Raw genomic sequence first — 16,875 nt, 5'->3', positions numbered from 1 at the left:
TAAGCATAGGCATCTATGGGAATAGTGAGAGAGCTTCCATTTCATTCATTATGATTCTGCTAGTACATAGCAGTGATCCTTAACATATCTCCATCTGACTTGGCTGATTTGTCATATGCAAATGATAAGGAATTTTAGTTTCCAAACCTTAAAAAATTAATTAGGGAGTATGGAAGGATCCACACCAAGTCTGTAAGGATACATCACAAAGTGATACCAGTGCATACCTCTAGAGAAAAGACTGGGGAGGAGGTAAAAAAAAAAAAGAAAGAAAGAAAGAAAGAAAGAAAGAAAGAAGAAAAAAAACGGTTATCAGCAGGAATGTTCTCTTTAGAGGAATCACTTTTTATATAACATTAAATTTATCTATTATTGGACATGTTTAAAAGTTTTACAATGCTTAAAGAATCCATACAGAAGAAACTGAAAGATAATGATGTCCTTGAATCCGATTTTGCCTCAGGATTCAAAAAAGAAAGACATATCCACAGACAGATCCAGAGCCCTTGAATTCACTACTCCTAAAGAGAAAAGGGGTGTCAAGAAGAAATGCTCCAGAATTATATTATAATAGAAAAATTTGGGAAACACAGATTTAGAATGCAAACTAGTTATTCCAGACTGGCCAGGTAGGTATAGTAACTATTTTACATACTACTAGGAACAAAGGAACACAAGAAGTGAAAATATAGTTCCTAAAACTTTTTTGACTCCAACAGGTGGCAAAAGGCAAGGATATCTACCCCAGGGAAACTCTGATTATTCATGTTATCTTGATCTTTTCTAAATCCCAATCACATTTTATTATTAATCACATTAAATGGCACTCGCATTCTGTAATTAATATTGATAATAGCTCGTCCACAGCAAGTTTTGTTTACCTAATTTGAATATAGATGTTATATCATAAGTCAAGATTTTATTTTTGTTCTACAATGAGGATGTGTTGAATTAATTTACAATTAAAGAAAACATACAAATCATGTTTTTCGTTTCTATATATCTACTTAACCAACATATAAAGGTGACCACTCAGATTTGTAAAACATTCAATTCTCTCTTAAAAGTTTCCACCCCCAAATAACATAAAAAGGCATCTGAACCCCATTAATAGAAGAATGTAAAGGAAAAACCAAATCCTGTACTCTACTTCTGTGCTGGTAGAAGAATAAAATTTGATAATATTTGGCGAGGTAAAAATATGCTCAAAACATATGCCAAAAAAAAAAAAAAGACTGACATAGTAAAACTGAATGAAGCTGAGTGACATTTAACATTAATTACAGCAAAACAAATATCAGCTGAGTATAAACATGAACTGTACTGTATGTAGTTAAATGCTTATATAATTAGAAAATTATTTTTAAGTTACTTTTCCACAACATAAAGAACAAATATCTGTATACTTATTTAAAAAATGTGTTTATACACACACATTCATACATTTATATACATGCACTTATATAAATATATATACATATAATTCAACCAGCCAGTGAAATAAAATATATTTACAGTTTTCTCGATGCCCTCCTGAGTCCTACACTAAGGGATATGTTGGGAGATGTCCACTTACAGAAGGAAAGTGGCTGGGAGCTTGACTTCAAAAGGAGAAATTTAAAATCATCCAAATGGTACAAAAATCTTGAAAAGAATCAGTATATACAGTTATTTGCATAGCTGCTAGAAGGCATAAAATGAGACTTATAATATTATTGGAAATGATTGACCAAAACACAAACTGTAATAGCGTATGTTTTCTTTTTCATTGACATAAATGCTCAAACAACATTTACTTCTAAATGCTACTTTACAAATTTAAAACTTTGATACATTTTCTTACTTATTGCCAGGCTCATTTCAGGTGCCTTTTCAAGCAGAAATGTTTTCCTGCTAGATGACACAAATGTGAAGGAACAGAACTGTGAGATTTGGTCCCAGTTCAGCAGATTAAGATTCAGAGCATAAGAAAGATTCAGGGAATTCAAGGATGAGACACATTCCTGTGTTTAAATAACCAAAACAAACAAAAGAGCAATCCTTAAACGAAAACAAAAACTAAACAAAAATCTAGAGACCGAGGACACATTCACTAGCGCTGTTTAAAATAGTTCATTTAAAGTTTTCACTACAAATTTACCACAGCATCTAATCATCTACTTCCTTCTAATGAAAACACTGAACACAAAGTGAATGGTTCTAAATGGCAAATTAAACATTTGTTTAAATTTGGCACCAATGCTGTGGAAGAGTACACATGCCTGACTTACCAAGTGATGCAGGAATGTACACCTAGTTGACAATGTTCTTAAATCAAAGTTAGTAAGCACCAAAGAAAGAATGGGGTTTTTGTTTGCTTCTTTGTTTGTCTTTTCATGATACTCCCTTTTCAGGTTATCATGGCGTTAATGTGCATATTTGACATCTAGCAACTGACAAGATGATGAGCCCATAGCAATACCATTTCAGTTCAACGCTGCACATGCTTATAGTTATAGTCCAATGCAGAATGGCTGGGGTGGTTTGCTCCGGAGTTGAATGTGTGAGGATGATGTATTTATGGTGACTACACTCATCATTTAAATACCATTAAGTGATACTGCAAAAACTGACACAGAAGCCTACATATAATTAACAAATATTCTAATTACACAGATAGCTGACATGAAAAAAAAAATCACTCAAGAAAGAAAAATAGAGTGAAACATTTCAATGGATTTTTCTTACCTTAAATTCATACACTATTCATTTACACTCATACCTACCTCCCCGTGCCTATTACTAATGCCAAAGGGTCTAAATACATTTGTATAACTTAGACACACTGTAATCCACACAGGTGATATTAAGAAGAAGTAAAATAATGTGATACCTTTACTTTTACCTATGGATTTGATGAAATGGTTCCATGAAGAAAAGGTTTCCATACAAAGAGAATAAAGAAGAGAGAAACAACAATAAGAATTATGAATATATGTAAATGCACCAATCTCTGAAAATTCAACAAGACAAGGAAGCATAAATAAGGGTTTGAAGCATATGGAGATACAATCAGTTCATGTTGCGAAATTTGCCCCTTTATTTTTGAGACAATGCATGCAAGGAAATTGCAAAGCCCATGCTCCCTTTAAAAGATTACACAAAAAGAAGATACACAATGACCATAGGCAGAAAAATTATTGATTCTGTGGAACACTACACTCAGCATTCTAGAAGCCAAAAGCCAGAGATGTCTGCATACTCTCAAACTGCCATGCATGGGTGAAAAATGGACTCTTTGGCACAGTATGTTAAACTGAATACATCCCTTGTTGATATTAAGTTCTGATGGTTCTTGTTTTTTCTTTACTATAACTACCCTTAAAACTGCATATGCTGATAAATGTATGGAAACTTTCAATCACGAGTTTATGTCGCTTTTATTTGCAGGTATATTATAATGCAAAAAATGAAGGGAAATAAAAGTCAAAGGAGCAAATCAAAATCAAACCAACAGAATAAAGGGGAGAAAAACACATGAAAAAATGTGAACAAAAGTTATGTATTTAATTTGCAGCCAAATAATTTGCAAGCATTTGCCTTTCCTTTGCAGAGATGGTTTAAAGCAGCTACAGAACAAGAAAACACTGAAAGCAGAGTGGAAAAGGAACAGAGCCCATACCTTGGTCGCCCATCATCAGGTGCGCCAGACCTTGAAGGGAAACAAGAGCACAGTCAGCAATAAACAAGGGAGCATGGGAAGGCAGGGTTGTCACGGTGACAAAAATGTTCAGTGACAGACATCTTGTTTCCTATGAGACATGTCTGTATCACAGCAGCAAATCAAAAAGCATTCTTTCAACCCCTGGTTGGAATGCTTTGGGGCAAAGAGTTACAGAACTGCAATTTAAACACTGGCATATGCTGCACTGTGTATTTCTTCTCTGTATCAGTTGGAACGATCAAGAGCATTAGAGGATGACTGAAAATCCAACCAATTCCTTAAATATTGCATCTGCCCTTCATGCCCTTTGATGAGACTATTTTGAACATGACCACACAGGGCTTGTCATTCTTTAATGATGAAATTACATTTTTAAAAACATAAAGGAATACCTGAAACATGGGCTGGGTCTGATCTTTTTCCCCTCATCAAAAAATGAACAGTTTTATAATTAAATGGAAAAAAAATCCTTAATCACACTGAAATGATAATGCAGAAATGTCTCCTTGTCTGACACATGTAGCAATTGATTAGGTTTGTTCCAATACAAAAAAGATCATTAGACATGCACCTGCAAGGTTAGAATTTACTACAGAATAGTGATTTTGAGAAACAATGGTTCATCTTAAAACAGACTTAAATAATTTTCCACAGAGAGAAAAATTTAGCAATTTATTGAAGTTAAATACTAAGCTATGAGTTAATGAGAGTATATATTTATTTATTTCTATCTATCTACATAAAATTAGATTTCATCAAGGAAGGTTTCTAAAAGAATACTGAATTTCCTTTATTTAAATTACTTATGATCTCTTGCTTGACAATTAACTTCAGATTGAAGATCACTCCTTTTCTAAAGAATATTGCTAATATTCTTTAAAATTTTTTTTTTCACTACCAAGAAGGTTATCTTTTACTGAAGGGGCTTAATTCTTAGTTCTTTATTTTAAATTTGAAAATTAAAGCTACTCCTCAATCCATGCATATTTCAAGGATATCAGAAAATGCTATAACAATATATTACACACAACTTTAAAAAAATTATATTTCCCAGTGTTATCTCAATTATATTTGAGATTTATTTCCATTACATAATATTATACATTTCCTGCATCAGTACTGAAAAAATGTGATATTTCCTTAATATTTAGAGGCACTGAAATATCCTTGTAGAGTAGGCATGATTACAAATCATCACATAATCACAGAATTAAAAATAACTTAATATATTAGGTTCCTATTTCTGAAATATAGTCTCTTTTTGTATTTTCCAAGTGATTCAACAAGCAAAAATCATAGGCAGGATAAAAAGTTTATGATCTGTTGGTGGTTCACATTTTATCTATTTAGCAACAGTGGCTTACCCGTCTAGGTTATATAATTTTTCTTTTAATTTCAGTTTTAAAACTACTATACATATTTTCCTTTTTTAAAAGTTTTTTTTTTTTTTTAATAGAGGCATGTTTTTTTTTTTTAAATTTATTTATTTATTTGTTTGTTTGTTTGTTTTGTTTATACATGCACTGGGTACAGTCAGAAGCGCGGGAGGGTGAGAGAATTCACCAGAGCCAGAGCGGGGAGCAGAGCAGGCAGAAGGACCGAAGTACACTGCTGAGGGGAGCAGCGGGCGACAGGAGAGGTCTGCGCGCCATGTGGGACCCTCCTCCAGTGGTCGGGAGCAGCCGGGGATCAAACCGGCGCCGCAGAGGCTGCGGGCAGCTTTGCAACCCAGCGCTCAACCGATGCGCCACCAGGGAGGCCCTATACATATTTTCTAATAACAGTTTAGTAGATGAAATAAGGAAATTATCTTTGAATAAGTTATAACTTTCAAAAAATATATTAGATACTTCTGATGGCTTTTATTTATTTATTTATTTTTAATAATAAATTTTATTTTTATATTCCCCATACAATTGCAGCCCCCCCATTCTGACCCCAATCTCTCCCCTCCCACCCCCGCCCCTTAAAAGTGTCTCTGGTTCGTAGTTTTTTGTTGATTTTGATTTTCACTTTCTTATAGTTATTTGTTTTCCTGGTCCCTTATTTAAGTTTTCTAGATTCCTGCTAGTATTCATTCACCTTCTATGTGTTAAACTGCTTTCCTCTAAGGAAGATAAACTATATTGTCAAAATCGAGTTATAAATAGAGAGGGTAAAATTATGATTGAATAAACGTTATTATGATATTTGGTGGGCCTATGCTCTGAAAATCTTGTCAAATTTTTCATGGGATAAATGTATGTAGGAGAGAGGCTTTTGAGATTACAGGTTGATTTTAAAATCCCTAGGAGTGCACTGGATTTAAAGAGAAAAGAAAAAAAATAAAGAAATATTTTATAAGATGGTTAAGGAAATGTAAAAGAGGTAAAGATACTTTAAACAAAAATCTTTCAATCTCAATTAACATGCATAACATAAGTGAGACTGATTTTGAAAGATGTCAGACCTGCAGGGTAACATAATCTTTTTTTAAGTGCATACTCAACATGCAATTAAAATTATAGAATAGAAAAACAGAATCCATATACAGAGCAAACACTTGGAAAAATAGTCATTGATGATTTCTTTTGAAAGTTTAATATCTTACTTAAATAACAAAACAGAAATATTCAAAACCTAAGCAATTACACTGTACATGGAAGAATCACAAATGACATACTGAACTCTGCCACTGATCAACTTTGTATTATGATGAATAGTTCTTTTTTTGAGACATCAAATCTTAGCAACTTGAGTGTCTATCAGTTACCAGAGATGAAAACTGTGTTAGTAAGAAACCATCATTCTGTAGAAATGTGCATTATTTTCACAGAATGACTCTATTTTAATACATCACAGCAAAATAAAATATGCTAGACATTTTCTCCTGACATACAGATACCAGTAAATTGTTTATGCAACAACTGTTAAGGTTCTGACTATGCAATTGATAAAACTTTAACATCCCTTTTACAATTACTTGTTCAACCTAATTATTTTTGCATTTTTATCTGTTAGAGATTATTTTGAGCACACTGACTAATCCATTTACAGTTCTTTAAAAATCAGAATATTAAAATGTTTTAGTTTGTTGGAGTCTACAGGAACAACTGTAATTTCCCAAAAATTCCTTAATATAGATAATATTAGAAAAACTTGAATAGATACTATTTTACTTAAAAGACATAGAACATTACAAATATACTTACCGATAATAACTTGAGTGTTGTGTTTTCATTTCCGTGAGCCAATGGGTTATGTTTTAATCTAAATGTATGCATCTTACTTATAGTTGGTACTTTATTTTGTATTCTTTTATTTTAATCAAATCATTTGAAACTAAACCAATGGACCTGAGATGATTCAATGTAAACATTTCCAACAGAAATAATTTTGATCAAGAAAAAAGATGGAGAAAGGATCATGCATTGTGTGTTAAAAATGCAAAGAAATGCTTTCTCATTCAAAATAAAAGAAGCGGGATTGTATCATTTTTCCATAGAGAACACTGCAGTAAATAATTTAAGATTCATATGGGATGCTGAATTCCACCATGGGTTGGAGTTGAAGGAGTTTTATTATATTCTTGGAACGGATGGGGTTGTGCTATATGTATTCTATATGAAAAGTGATACATAATCCAGAAATCAAATGCTCAGAAAGAAGTTCAACTTACCGTCTAAATTCGAGATGTACTTTATTAATACTAAGAAATGAAAAGCAAATGAGAGTTGAAAAATAAGGTAGAAAGCACCCACCTTCCACATTGTTGTCTTCTGAAAGCACATGACAAGGAGGGAGAGAAAAGGAAAAACATTCATTAAGCAGCATGCAGACTAGACCTTGCCTTTGCATGTCTTCCTCATGCAAGGCACCAAACACATCATGCAAGTGCTCCATCACTACCATTCAAAGGGGAAAACAAAATCATGGGAAGCAGGTTCCCTCCCATTGGCAGCATTTAAAGAATGAGAGACAAAATTGAAATAACCCTGCCATATCCTGAGAGAGGAGTTTTTTAAAGAGTCTTTCACTTACTGCCCTTTGCAAATATTATCCTTACATTTCTGGTGTGGTCTTTCTAGATAATTATTTTTAAAGGTATTTTTTGTTTGTTTGTTTGTTTTAGTTATTATAAAATATGCTATATCTAAACTCTGATTCAGACTTGGGCAAAAGAAAGCCCATTACAAATAGCCATGCCTTTTCATATCACTTTCATATTCCACTTCTATCAAATACACAATCCATTTACCATTAATAACACTTAGGTATTTCTTCGATGTTTCCTTAAAGAAACACAATGGAAATTTATGCAATTAAAATCTACAGGTTATTTGACTTAGAGTGTCCATATTTTATTGCAAATGATGATAGTTTATCATAAAGTATTAAAATGCTAACTTTAAAGAATTTTAAGTAGAAAAAGCAATCATTGGAAGAAAAATTCATTTGTTAACTATACAGTACTCAGAGTTTGTGATGATTCATTCACTCTGAATGAATGTTTAGGGTGTCATATGGATGTAGTTAAGATTATGACAATATTTGGCAAAATTTCTCTAATATTTCCATATGTTTATACAATATTGATATATTTCCATATATTTAATTACACTTCCGTATGTATGCATATATACATGTATTTACAAACACATACAAACTTATGTAAGCAAATTTTGTATGTATTTCCCACATATAATCAATGTAAGTATATGCAGTCTAAACTATTGTTAACACCTACTAGACAATTAAAGTACTATTTGAGAAACAGATCTTGGCAACCAGGCAAGAAAAGGTGAGGGAAATTGGTTCAGAGGACTAAGGTAAGAGCAAGTTGCAGTACTCATCTGATTTTTTTTCAATAGTAAATACATCCAAGTTAACATTTGTAAGACTCACTCTTAAACTTTATTTAATTAACTATACTTTTTCAAAGTGGTCATTTGATAAAAAAGTATAAAGAACAAAACATTGGCAAGTGTAAAAACTTGAGAACCAAAACAACTATAAATGTACCTTTTTTTTTTTTTAGTGACTAAAGTTACTAATGAATTCAAGTCTCAACTCTGTTTAAAATACATTAGCTGGAAACTGAAAGATCAACATTGGCAGATTTACTGATACGTCTGAACATATATTAGAAAATAGTGAATAAATGAGGACAACAATATCTGTGCAAAATAATTGGTTTGCCAGAGTACACTCTAAAGTGTATTGTTTAGTTTTGGTTTCCAATTTACCAAAGAAGGAATTAGATTCAATTTGTTACTTTTCAATGGTCATTCTGACATGATATGGATACAATTATAAAGCCTTTTGTTTTATTGCCTTAAATTGGAAATCATGCTAAGATATATTTTAATATTTAGGATAGACTGATTTTATATTAACTTGATTGAAATCTATTTCCCATTTAGGATGCATATTTTTAATAATATTATTAATGTGTAAAGTAACAAAATTGGAATTTAGAGGAGAGTCAAATGCAGAGAAGGTCTACCAATTACTACGGCACTAATTAATTTCTCAAAGCCAAAGACTGGTAAATATGGTTGGAATAGAACCATACCAGAAAGGATTTTTATAAAGGGGTGTATGAATGTCTTAAGGAAGAAAAAAGAAAAAAAGAAACTACCAAAATAAAACAGGCCCAAGGTTGAAATCAGTTTTATAAATGTGCTAAGTAAGATATTAAGAAAGGAAGTTGAACTAATAAAATCAAGGCACTAATAGAACTCCCTGAAAGTGAGTTCTCATTTCACTGATAGCTAAGGCATAGAACTGCAGATGGTGCCAGTGATCCTGCACTGCCATCCAACAATTCTCTGAGTTCTTAGTCATAAAGAGAACTAGCTTAACTAATGGGCCTCCTTGTATGCAAATGCAGGCTATATCTAATGTGTAAACAAATCCCAACTTGACCCAGCTCAAAAAAGGGGTCTCTCAGAAGACTTAAATTGAAAAAAAAAATCTAAATACAAGAGTATAAGGAAGGGTACTCTATTAACTCTTATTTTAAAAAGAATACTGGCTTGGAACAGACTTCCTTGAGTTTCCACATATTGTCATATTCAATCACAGAATAAAATAATTTACTTTGCTTGTTTCTAATTTCATTTTACCCCTTTAATAGACATTTGCTAACTTTAGTTTATTTAAAACTTGTTAACTTAAAGATCATTACTATAAATTATAATAGAATTTAGACATAGCTATATAACTTCTTATATTCCTTGCATTTTTAACCATTTTCCAGGCCCAGGTATTTTTTCCCTTTTCTCTTTCTTTTCTACCTGGTGTTTCAACTAACAAGGAATCTTGAGTTAAAAAAGAATAGCTTTTCTTCTATCAAATTTTGCTTTCTCTTTGTAGATACTTATACATTCAAATACAATTTTGGTTTTGAGCAGCAACAGAGAGAAGTGCTAAAATTGGCATGCCACAGTGTAAAGGTAATAAAGCAGTGTATTTGCTTTAGTGTAAGGTAGAAAACAGTCCATCCAACCTTACCTGAGGGCACTGTCAAGTTAGGGAAAAACTCTTGGTTTGCAGAAAACCCTGGTTCTTAAGTGCTGGTGACCTAAGCCTGATGTGTACATGAAGTGGTTCTCTCAGAATCGACATTACTATGATGACCATGACACCTATGAAAATCACATTTTTGTTTTCTTTTGATTATGAAAATAATGAAAACAGAATCTTGAAAAATACTTTTTAAATTTTATTTTTCTTCTAGATAACACAGGCTTCCTTCACAAAGATGGGAATCAGCTACCATAGTATCAGCCATATTGTGAGTGATGATCATATGAAGTGAAGCTGCAGACTGTTAAACTCATGTTTTTAAACTATTTCAAAAGAGCATTTCCACCAAAAATTTATCTTTGGCTCCTAGTTTATAAAAATGCATAGACAAGTAACTTTAATTTGTCAGACAGTGCTCTTTGTACATGATTTTAATTACATACTTCTAGGGAAAGAGAAAGAGGGGGAAATATTGCCCTTGTTTCAATATAAAGAAAATTAGAAATTTAACTATGACCCGTGAATAAATTAAAATTTGGAAATAAATAATTCCCTTTTGTATACTCAGTAGTTAGCTTTAGCAATATGAAAAGCTTCATCTAGATATATAACCAGTAGTCAACTTATTTGCTACATTTTCTACTAAAAGCTTGCCAAAAAAATTGTCATCCCTTGAGCTTTCTTTTCTTGGGTTTCCTTCCTTCTCTGCTTCTTGCCTATGACTTTACTCCTTCATTTTCTTACACATTTCCTCTCCTCCATCAAAACTGCCATTACCACCACAGATGGCTTCCCACACAGATACATCCCCTCCAAGGTGGTGTAAGTTGTAGTGGTACTGATACTAACTAATGGAGGGAGGAATGAAGAAAAACAACAAATTGCCTCACAACATTGAGCTTGCTAGCTTCTATCCTTGTCTTTCCATCTCCTCATACTACTTCTCAAGACTTCTCCCTCATTTTGAGAATTAAATGCCAGTACAGCAAAGTCTGGTTCCCATGGTGGTACAGGATGGAGCTTTGTTTTATTCTATTTTTCTCTTGGTTTAGCAGTGAAAGCCTTTGGAAAACCTCAACAGTCTGGGCATGACTCAAGTACTGGGAAATGGAGGAAATCATTGAGGCTGAAATCATGATAGTCAGCTAAACGGAAACACTGGCCAGAACCAAGAGGAGTTTCAAACAGAAAAATTAAGCATACAGGTTCATTATGGAGGCTTAAGAAAGGAAAGAAACAGTTGGGGAAGAAGTATGGCTAGTTTCAAAAATGCTTTTTAACAGGTGATCTCAAGTGTTTTAACTCCACCCAAAAGACACTCCCATTCAGATTGCTGAACTCCTGGTCCTAGGACAGAGGGGAGCCAACCTGAGTACCTAGTTTGTTTCTCTTTCTCTACTATTCAGGAATGAAAGGTGGTATCTTTAAACCAACTTTCAGCAAATGTTCCTGGAAACACACTTGGAACTCTAAATACATTTCTCTAGGATGATAATGAGCAACACCTCACTATACTTTTGGTACAATACATAATTCAGATATATTATGGAATAAATGAGTCCTTTATGAACCTGTCTGAAAAGCTTAACTTGTAGCACATTGTTCTTTCCATGGAAAAATGTAATAAATAAGATGATTCATTTATTTTTTAAATACATTTTCTAATATTAATATTTAATATATTTAATATTTCATAAGTTGGATACTGTTTTTGTTTCAAACAGGTACCAATTTTGTCTTTAAGAAATTTGTGGGATGTAGTTCAAAATGTTCTAGAGGGAGAGAGGAACATTATATTTGGGAGATTGTCTTAGTCTTTAATGGACCAAATTGGATAAATATTATTCAAACATATTAAAATATACATTGAATGATTCACAAAATATATTGCATATATTTTCAAGTTGCCTTGTTGTCTTTTCATGAGGGACTATTTTTTTTTAATATTTATTTATTTATTTATACAAGCACTGGGTACAGTCAGAAGTGCAGGAGGGTGAGAGAATTCACCAGAGCCACAGCGGGGAGCAGAACAGGCAGACTGACGATGTACACTGCTGAGGGGAGCAGCGGGCGCGGCAGGAGAGGTCTGTGCACCACATGTGACTCTCGCCAGGTGGCCGGGGATGGAACCAGCGCTGCAGAGGCTGCAGGCAGCTTTGCAGCCCAGCGCTCAAGTGCTGCGCCACCAGGGAGGCCCTCATGAGGGACTATTGCTAGGATTTTATTTTGCTTTATAGTCTTAATTATTCTCTACATGTAAACTTTCAAAGCTAAAATTTCTGTGTTCATTTCAGTAACCAGATTTACATTGTGACCACCACATTTAACACTGACCATAAAATCTGTGACAAGGACAGTATATGATGTCTGTGCTCATGTCACTCATTTTTATTGTTTTATTGCTTACTGATAACCAAACATCTCCTGACATGAAATTAAAGATAACATTTTGTACCATAAACCCTGCTAGCCAAGCTTAATCACTATAGAATTCTCTAAAAAAAGCTGGCTACTCAAGTAAGTAGAGCTTACTTTCTAAGAAGTTATCATATTTTAGAAAATAGCAGGAAGCATGTGAATTAGCATTGGGAAAGTAAACTTAAACACACCCCTGCCTACCTATCTGACCAAGCACCACATCTAATGGTTATGGGGATTTACCCAGTATTCATGAATGATTTTACTTACGAACAATGAATTGGAGACATCCTCTGGCTATGCACTACTAGCAGAAAATATGCCATTATGTGTCCTAGATTCGCCAGCATTCATATGGAAAATAGGAGAACTTCCACTGAAGGACACTAATGGCCCTTCCTTTGAGAGAACTAATAGGATTTGTTTGATGTATAGTTTTATCACAAATTATTTTATTACAAAGATTATTCAAATAAACTTTCAAATAATGATCACTTTCCTCATCTCTATACTTAGAATTTCTCTGCAGTCAAAATCAAAACTATTTAACTTATCTGAGATAAAGAAAACATGTTTTGTGGTTAAATTAAGGAGAAACTGCACAAAAGTATAACAAAGTCAGGCCTCCCCGGTGGTGCAGTGTGTTGAACGCAGCACTGTAAAGCTGTCTTCAGCCTCTGCAGCGCCAGTTCGATTCCGGGATGGCCAGGGAGATTCCCACATGGCGTGGCAAACTTCTCCTTTCTCGCCCGCTGTTCCCCTCAGCAATGCATCTGGGTCCTTCTTCCTTTCTGTCACTGCTCTGTCTTGGGTGAATTTTCTCATCCTCCTGCGCCTGTGGCCTGTACCCCAGTGCTTGTATAAATAATAAATGAATCTTTCAAAAAAAACTATAACAAAGTAAACAATATTATAGAAAGAAATCCTAAATTTAGTGCTTAGATTTATATAAACTGAAAAAATGGTTCATATGACCTATCAATTACATATACACTATTATACTTAAGGAGAAATTAAATTTTATATTAAATTGATAAATATTTCATGTTATCTTTAACTCAATAGGACCACTTCACATGTAACAGTGTGAAAGTAAAAATTCATTAAATATTAAAAGGATATTTCAGTTAGTAAGTACTTACAGCTTTTCATTTTTTTAGTGTTTAAAACTCAAGATATTTACACATATTTTATAATTTATGGCTAATCTAATTTTAAAGTTTTACAGAAGTCACTGGAAACCATTTTAAAGGGAATGATTTTGAAATTTTTGCTAAAAGTATTGGGAGTATTTTAAAATTTACCATGAGTTTTGCAGGGTTGACTAAAATGTTACCTGTCATGAATGAAGTATTATTCATGGAGTGTCTATTCCTAGAACTGTTATCAAAATTAATCTATTTCTAAAATAGATTAATAACAGAACAAAGGAGTAAGAGGATTGTGTAGGACATTTCAACAACAGGAAGATTGTTATGAAAAGTTATTCTGCTTCTCCCAAAAGTGAGTCATTTAGTACAAACAGCATAGCACCTGAGCTTGAACTATGTTTTCAGAACAAAATTTACCAAATAACAATAATTTAATATGGTCCAATTTAATATTTGTAAGTTGGTGGTTTACCTAGAAACAGTGCTATTCTCTGCCTCCTAAATATAATGTAATAATATACAGTCAAACTCTTTAGAATTAATAATTGGAAAGCAGAAAACAGAACAAATGTAATTTTTACATAAAATTTTATAAGATGCAAACAGTACCTTATTTAAAATTTCCAAGAGAAAAGTAATAAAAAATAGTATGCTAATACTTGGTTAGTCTTATCATTTTAAATGTACTATAATAAATATTATCCTAATCTTTATAGTATCTCAGCAGTTAACTCACAGTGGTTGGATGACTTATCCAAGATACCCAAAGAGAAAGTAGAAGATTCTAAGTGTAGACAACATATATTTTAAGGGCCCCTTGTTCAGGTTTCTATAGATATTCAAAGATTGCTTTAAAAAATAGAGTTAAAATGAATATGCAAAGCTAGAGTATCTATTCCTAGAAATGTTATCAAAATTAATCTATTTCTAAAATAGATTAATAACAGACAAAAGGAATAAGAGGATTGTAGTTATTTCACTGATCCAGTTGCTATAAGGCAGACATATTTTAGGGAAAACATTTACATTTTCTTATGAGCACTTATGTGTTGATTTTATAAAGTCAAAGAAAAAAATTAATATGGTTTACTTGTCTTTACTGAGTAAAAATATGCCCTAACCCTTTTCTTCCCTGGACTATTAAAATACATTATTTATCAGGGGAAAAAAAAAACTCATTTAGAAAATCTTAGCCCTATTTTAGTAACAAAAAAAAAAAAAACAGGCTCAGGTTAATAAATGTGTTTACACATGGGCATTCTAAATGCCAGAAAAACAATATATTCCATAAATTTCTTGTCATCTTTAAAATTTAAAGAAAAGTGTTTATTTTGTTCACAACCCACACTGTTGCTTCCCTTTAAAATATCTGAAATGAAAAGACACTTCTTTCCTAGTTAAATATTATGGAAGGTTAGGCAATATAATATGAATTAGAATATAATATGAATATAACATGAATTATTAAGAGCATTGTCCTTTCATTTAGTTATAAAATGCAAATTTTATAAAAATATTACATTTATTCCTTTTCCATATATGCTATAAAGTAAATCTCCTGAGAAATAATTAGCAGATTCTACTCCTTTTTTTTAAAAAAATTATTATTTATACAAGAACCAGGGTACAGGCCAGATGTGCATGAAGGTGAGGGGATTCACCAGAGACAGAGCAGGGATTAGAACAGGCAGACTGGCAAATACACTGCTGAGGGGAGCAGCGAGCGAGACAGGAGAGGTCTGCCGTATCATGTGGGATTCTTGTCGGCCAGCCGGGATTGAACTGGAGCTGCAGAGGCTGCTGACAGCTTCACAGTGTGGTGCTCAACCAACTGCGCCACCAGGGAGGCCCAGATTCTATTCTTTTAAAATGTGACTCAATAGACCAGTAGGAAGAAAAACTAAATGCATCTTACAAACTCATTTTCTTTTTAAAATAAAAAGTTTTATATGACAGTCTAAGAAGAAAACAATTTGTTCATAAGTACAACCCATCTTCTATCTTTGAAGATTTCATATATAGTTTTTTGAACTAATGTCTAATACTTAATTAGGTCCAAATGATCGCAAACTCATGTTGAAGAGGGAACAAGGCACTAGGATACTATTTCCTATGTCTATCAGTGTACTGATCCATTAAAGTAAAAAATTAAAATCCACTGAAAATAAAGGTTTTAAGAGCAGTCTTTTAATTCCCTGCTTTACCTTTACCAAACTGGTCATTCACTGCTTAAGAAAACATATTGAAATATAAGGAAAAATTTCTTTTTTGGACTAATGTAGAATATCTTGAAATGTTAATTCCATCATTCAAACAGTTCATTCTATTTTTTAAAAAGTAATAATGTGGATATGATATTCCCAAGTATTTTTTGACATTTGTGTAAACTACTTTCTGGTTACAGAAAGCCTTCATTCTTTTGACCCACACATCTACCCAGGTGAAGATTTAATCTTCAGAATAACCCCATTATGTTGTAATTCACTGTTTGTTGCTTTAAAATGTGTGGCAGGGCCTCCCTGGTGGCAGAGGGGCTAAAGATACAGCACTATCAAGCTATCTCAAGCCATTGCAACATGAGTTCGAGCCCTGGTCATGTTGATAGCCCACATGGCGCAGCAGACCTCTCCTGTGTTGCCCACTGCTCCACTCAGCAGTGCATTTCAGTCAATACCTATTCTGCTCCCCACTCTGTCTCTGGTGAGTCCTCTGTCTCTGGCCCACACCCCAGTTCTCTGTATGGATAAATAAATCAATCTTCAAAAAATAAAAATAAAATGCATGGCAATACAATGATATTGTAACCACTTCAATTCATAGATTCCATCATAAGCATCTATATTAGTATGTGTTTCTCTCTCTCTCCCCACCCCTCTCTCTCTCTCTCACACACACACATACACAAACACACACACACACTTATGTAGTACTTTCTTTCATGAACAAATTCAAATTTCTCTCTTTTTTATTTGATTTAATACTTTTCCACATTAGAAAATAAGCATTTTCTAACTGCACTGTCCAATGTAGTTCCATTAAAATTAATTACAATTAAATAATATTAGTTCCTCAGTTGCATAGCTATATTCC

General features: G+C 33.1%; 1 protein-coding gene across 26 annotated transcripts in view; it reads right to left on the bottom strand.

The window, feature by feature from the left end:
- Positions 1-16,875, bottom strand: part of NRXN1 (neurexin 1) — a 1,022,285-nt gene that overhangs the window by 914,821 nt on the left and 90,589 nt on the right. For 13 of the 26 annotated variants that reach the window (XM_054687713.1, XM_054687714.1, XM_054687712.1 and 10 more), the window contains exons 3-5: positions 7,444-7,461; positions 3,662-3,691; positions 2,873-2,884 (exon numbers count right to left, since the gene is read on the bottom strand). The exons of 5 other annotated variants lie outside the window; for them this stretch is intronic. In XM_054687713.1, the coding sequence (XP_054543688.1) occupies positions 2,873-2,884; positions 3,662-3,691; positions 7,444-7,461 (60 nt within the window). The remainder of the gene's footprint in view (positions 1-2,872; positions 2,885-3,661; positions 3,692-7,443; positions 7,462-16,875) is intronic. 8 more of the 26 variants (XM_054702008.1, XM_054702002.1, XM_054687715.1 and 5 more) reach the window with 4 other exon arrangements.

The sequence above is a fragment of the Talpa occidentalis genome, unplaced genomic scaffold (genome assembly GCF_014898055.3).
Source record: "Talpa occidentalis isolate TD23 unplaced genomic scaffold, MPIMG_talOcc4v2.1 talOcc4.5, whole genome shotgun sequence".
Classification (NCBI taxonomy): Eukaryota; Metazoa; Chordata; class Mammalia; order Eulipotyphla; family Talpidae; genus Talpa; species Talpa occidentalis.
The sequence above is the reverse complement of the archived record's forward strand: the minus strand, read 5'-3'. Positions and strand labels throughout refer to the sequence as shown.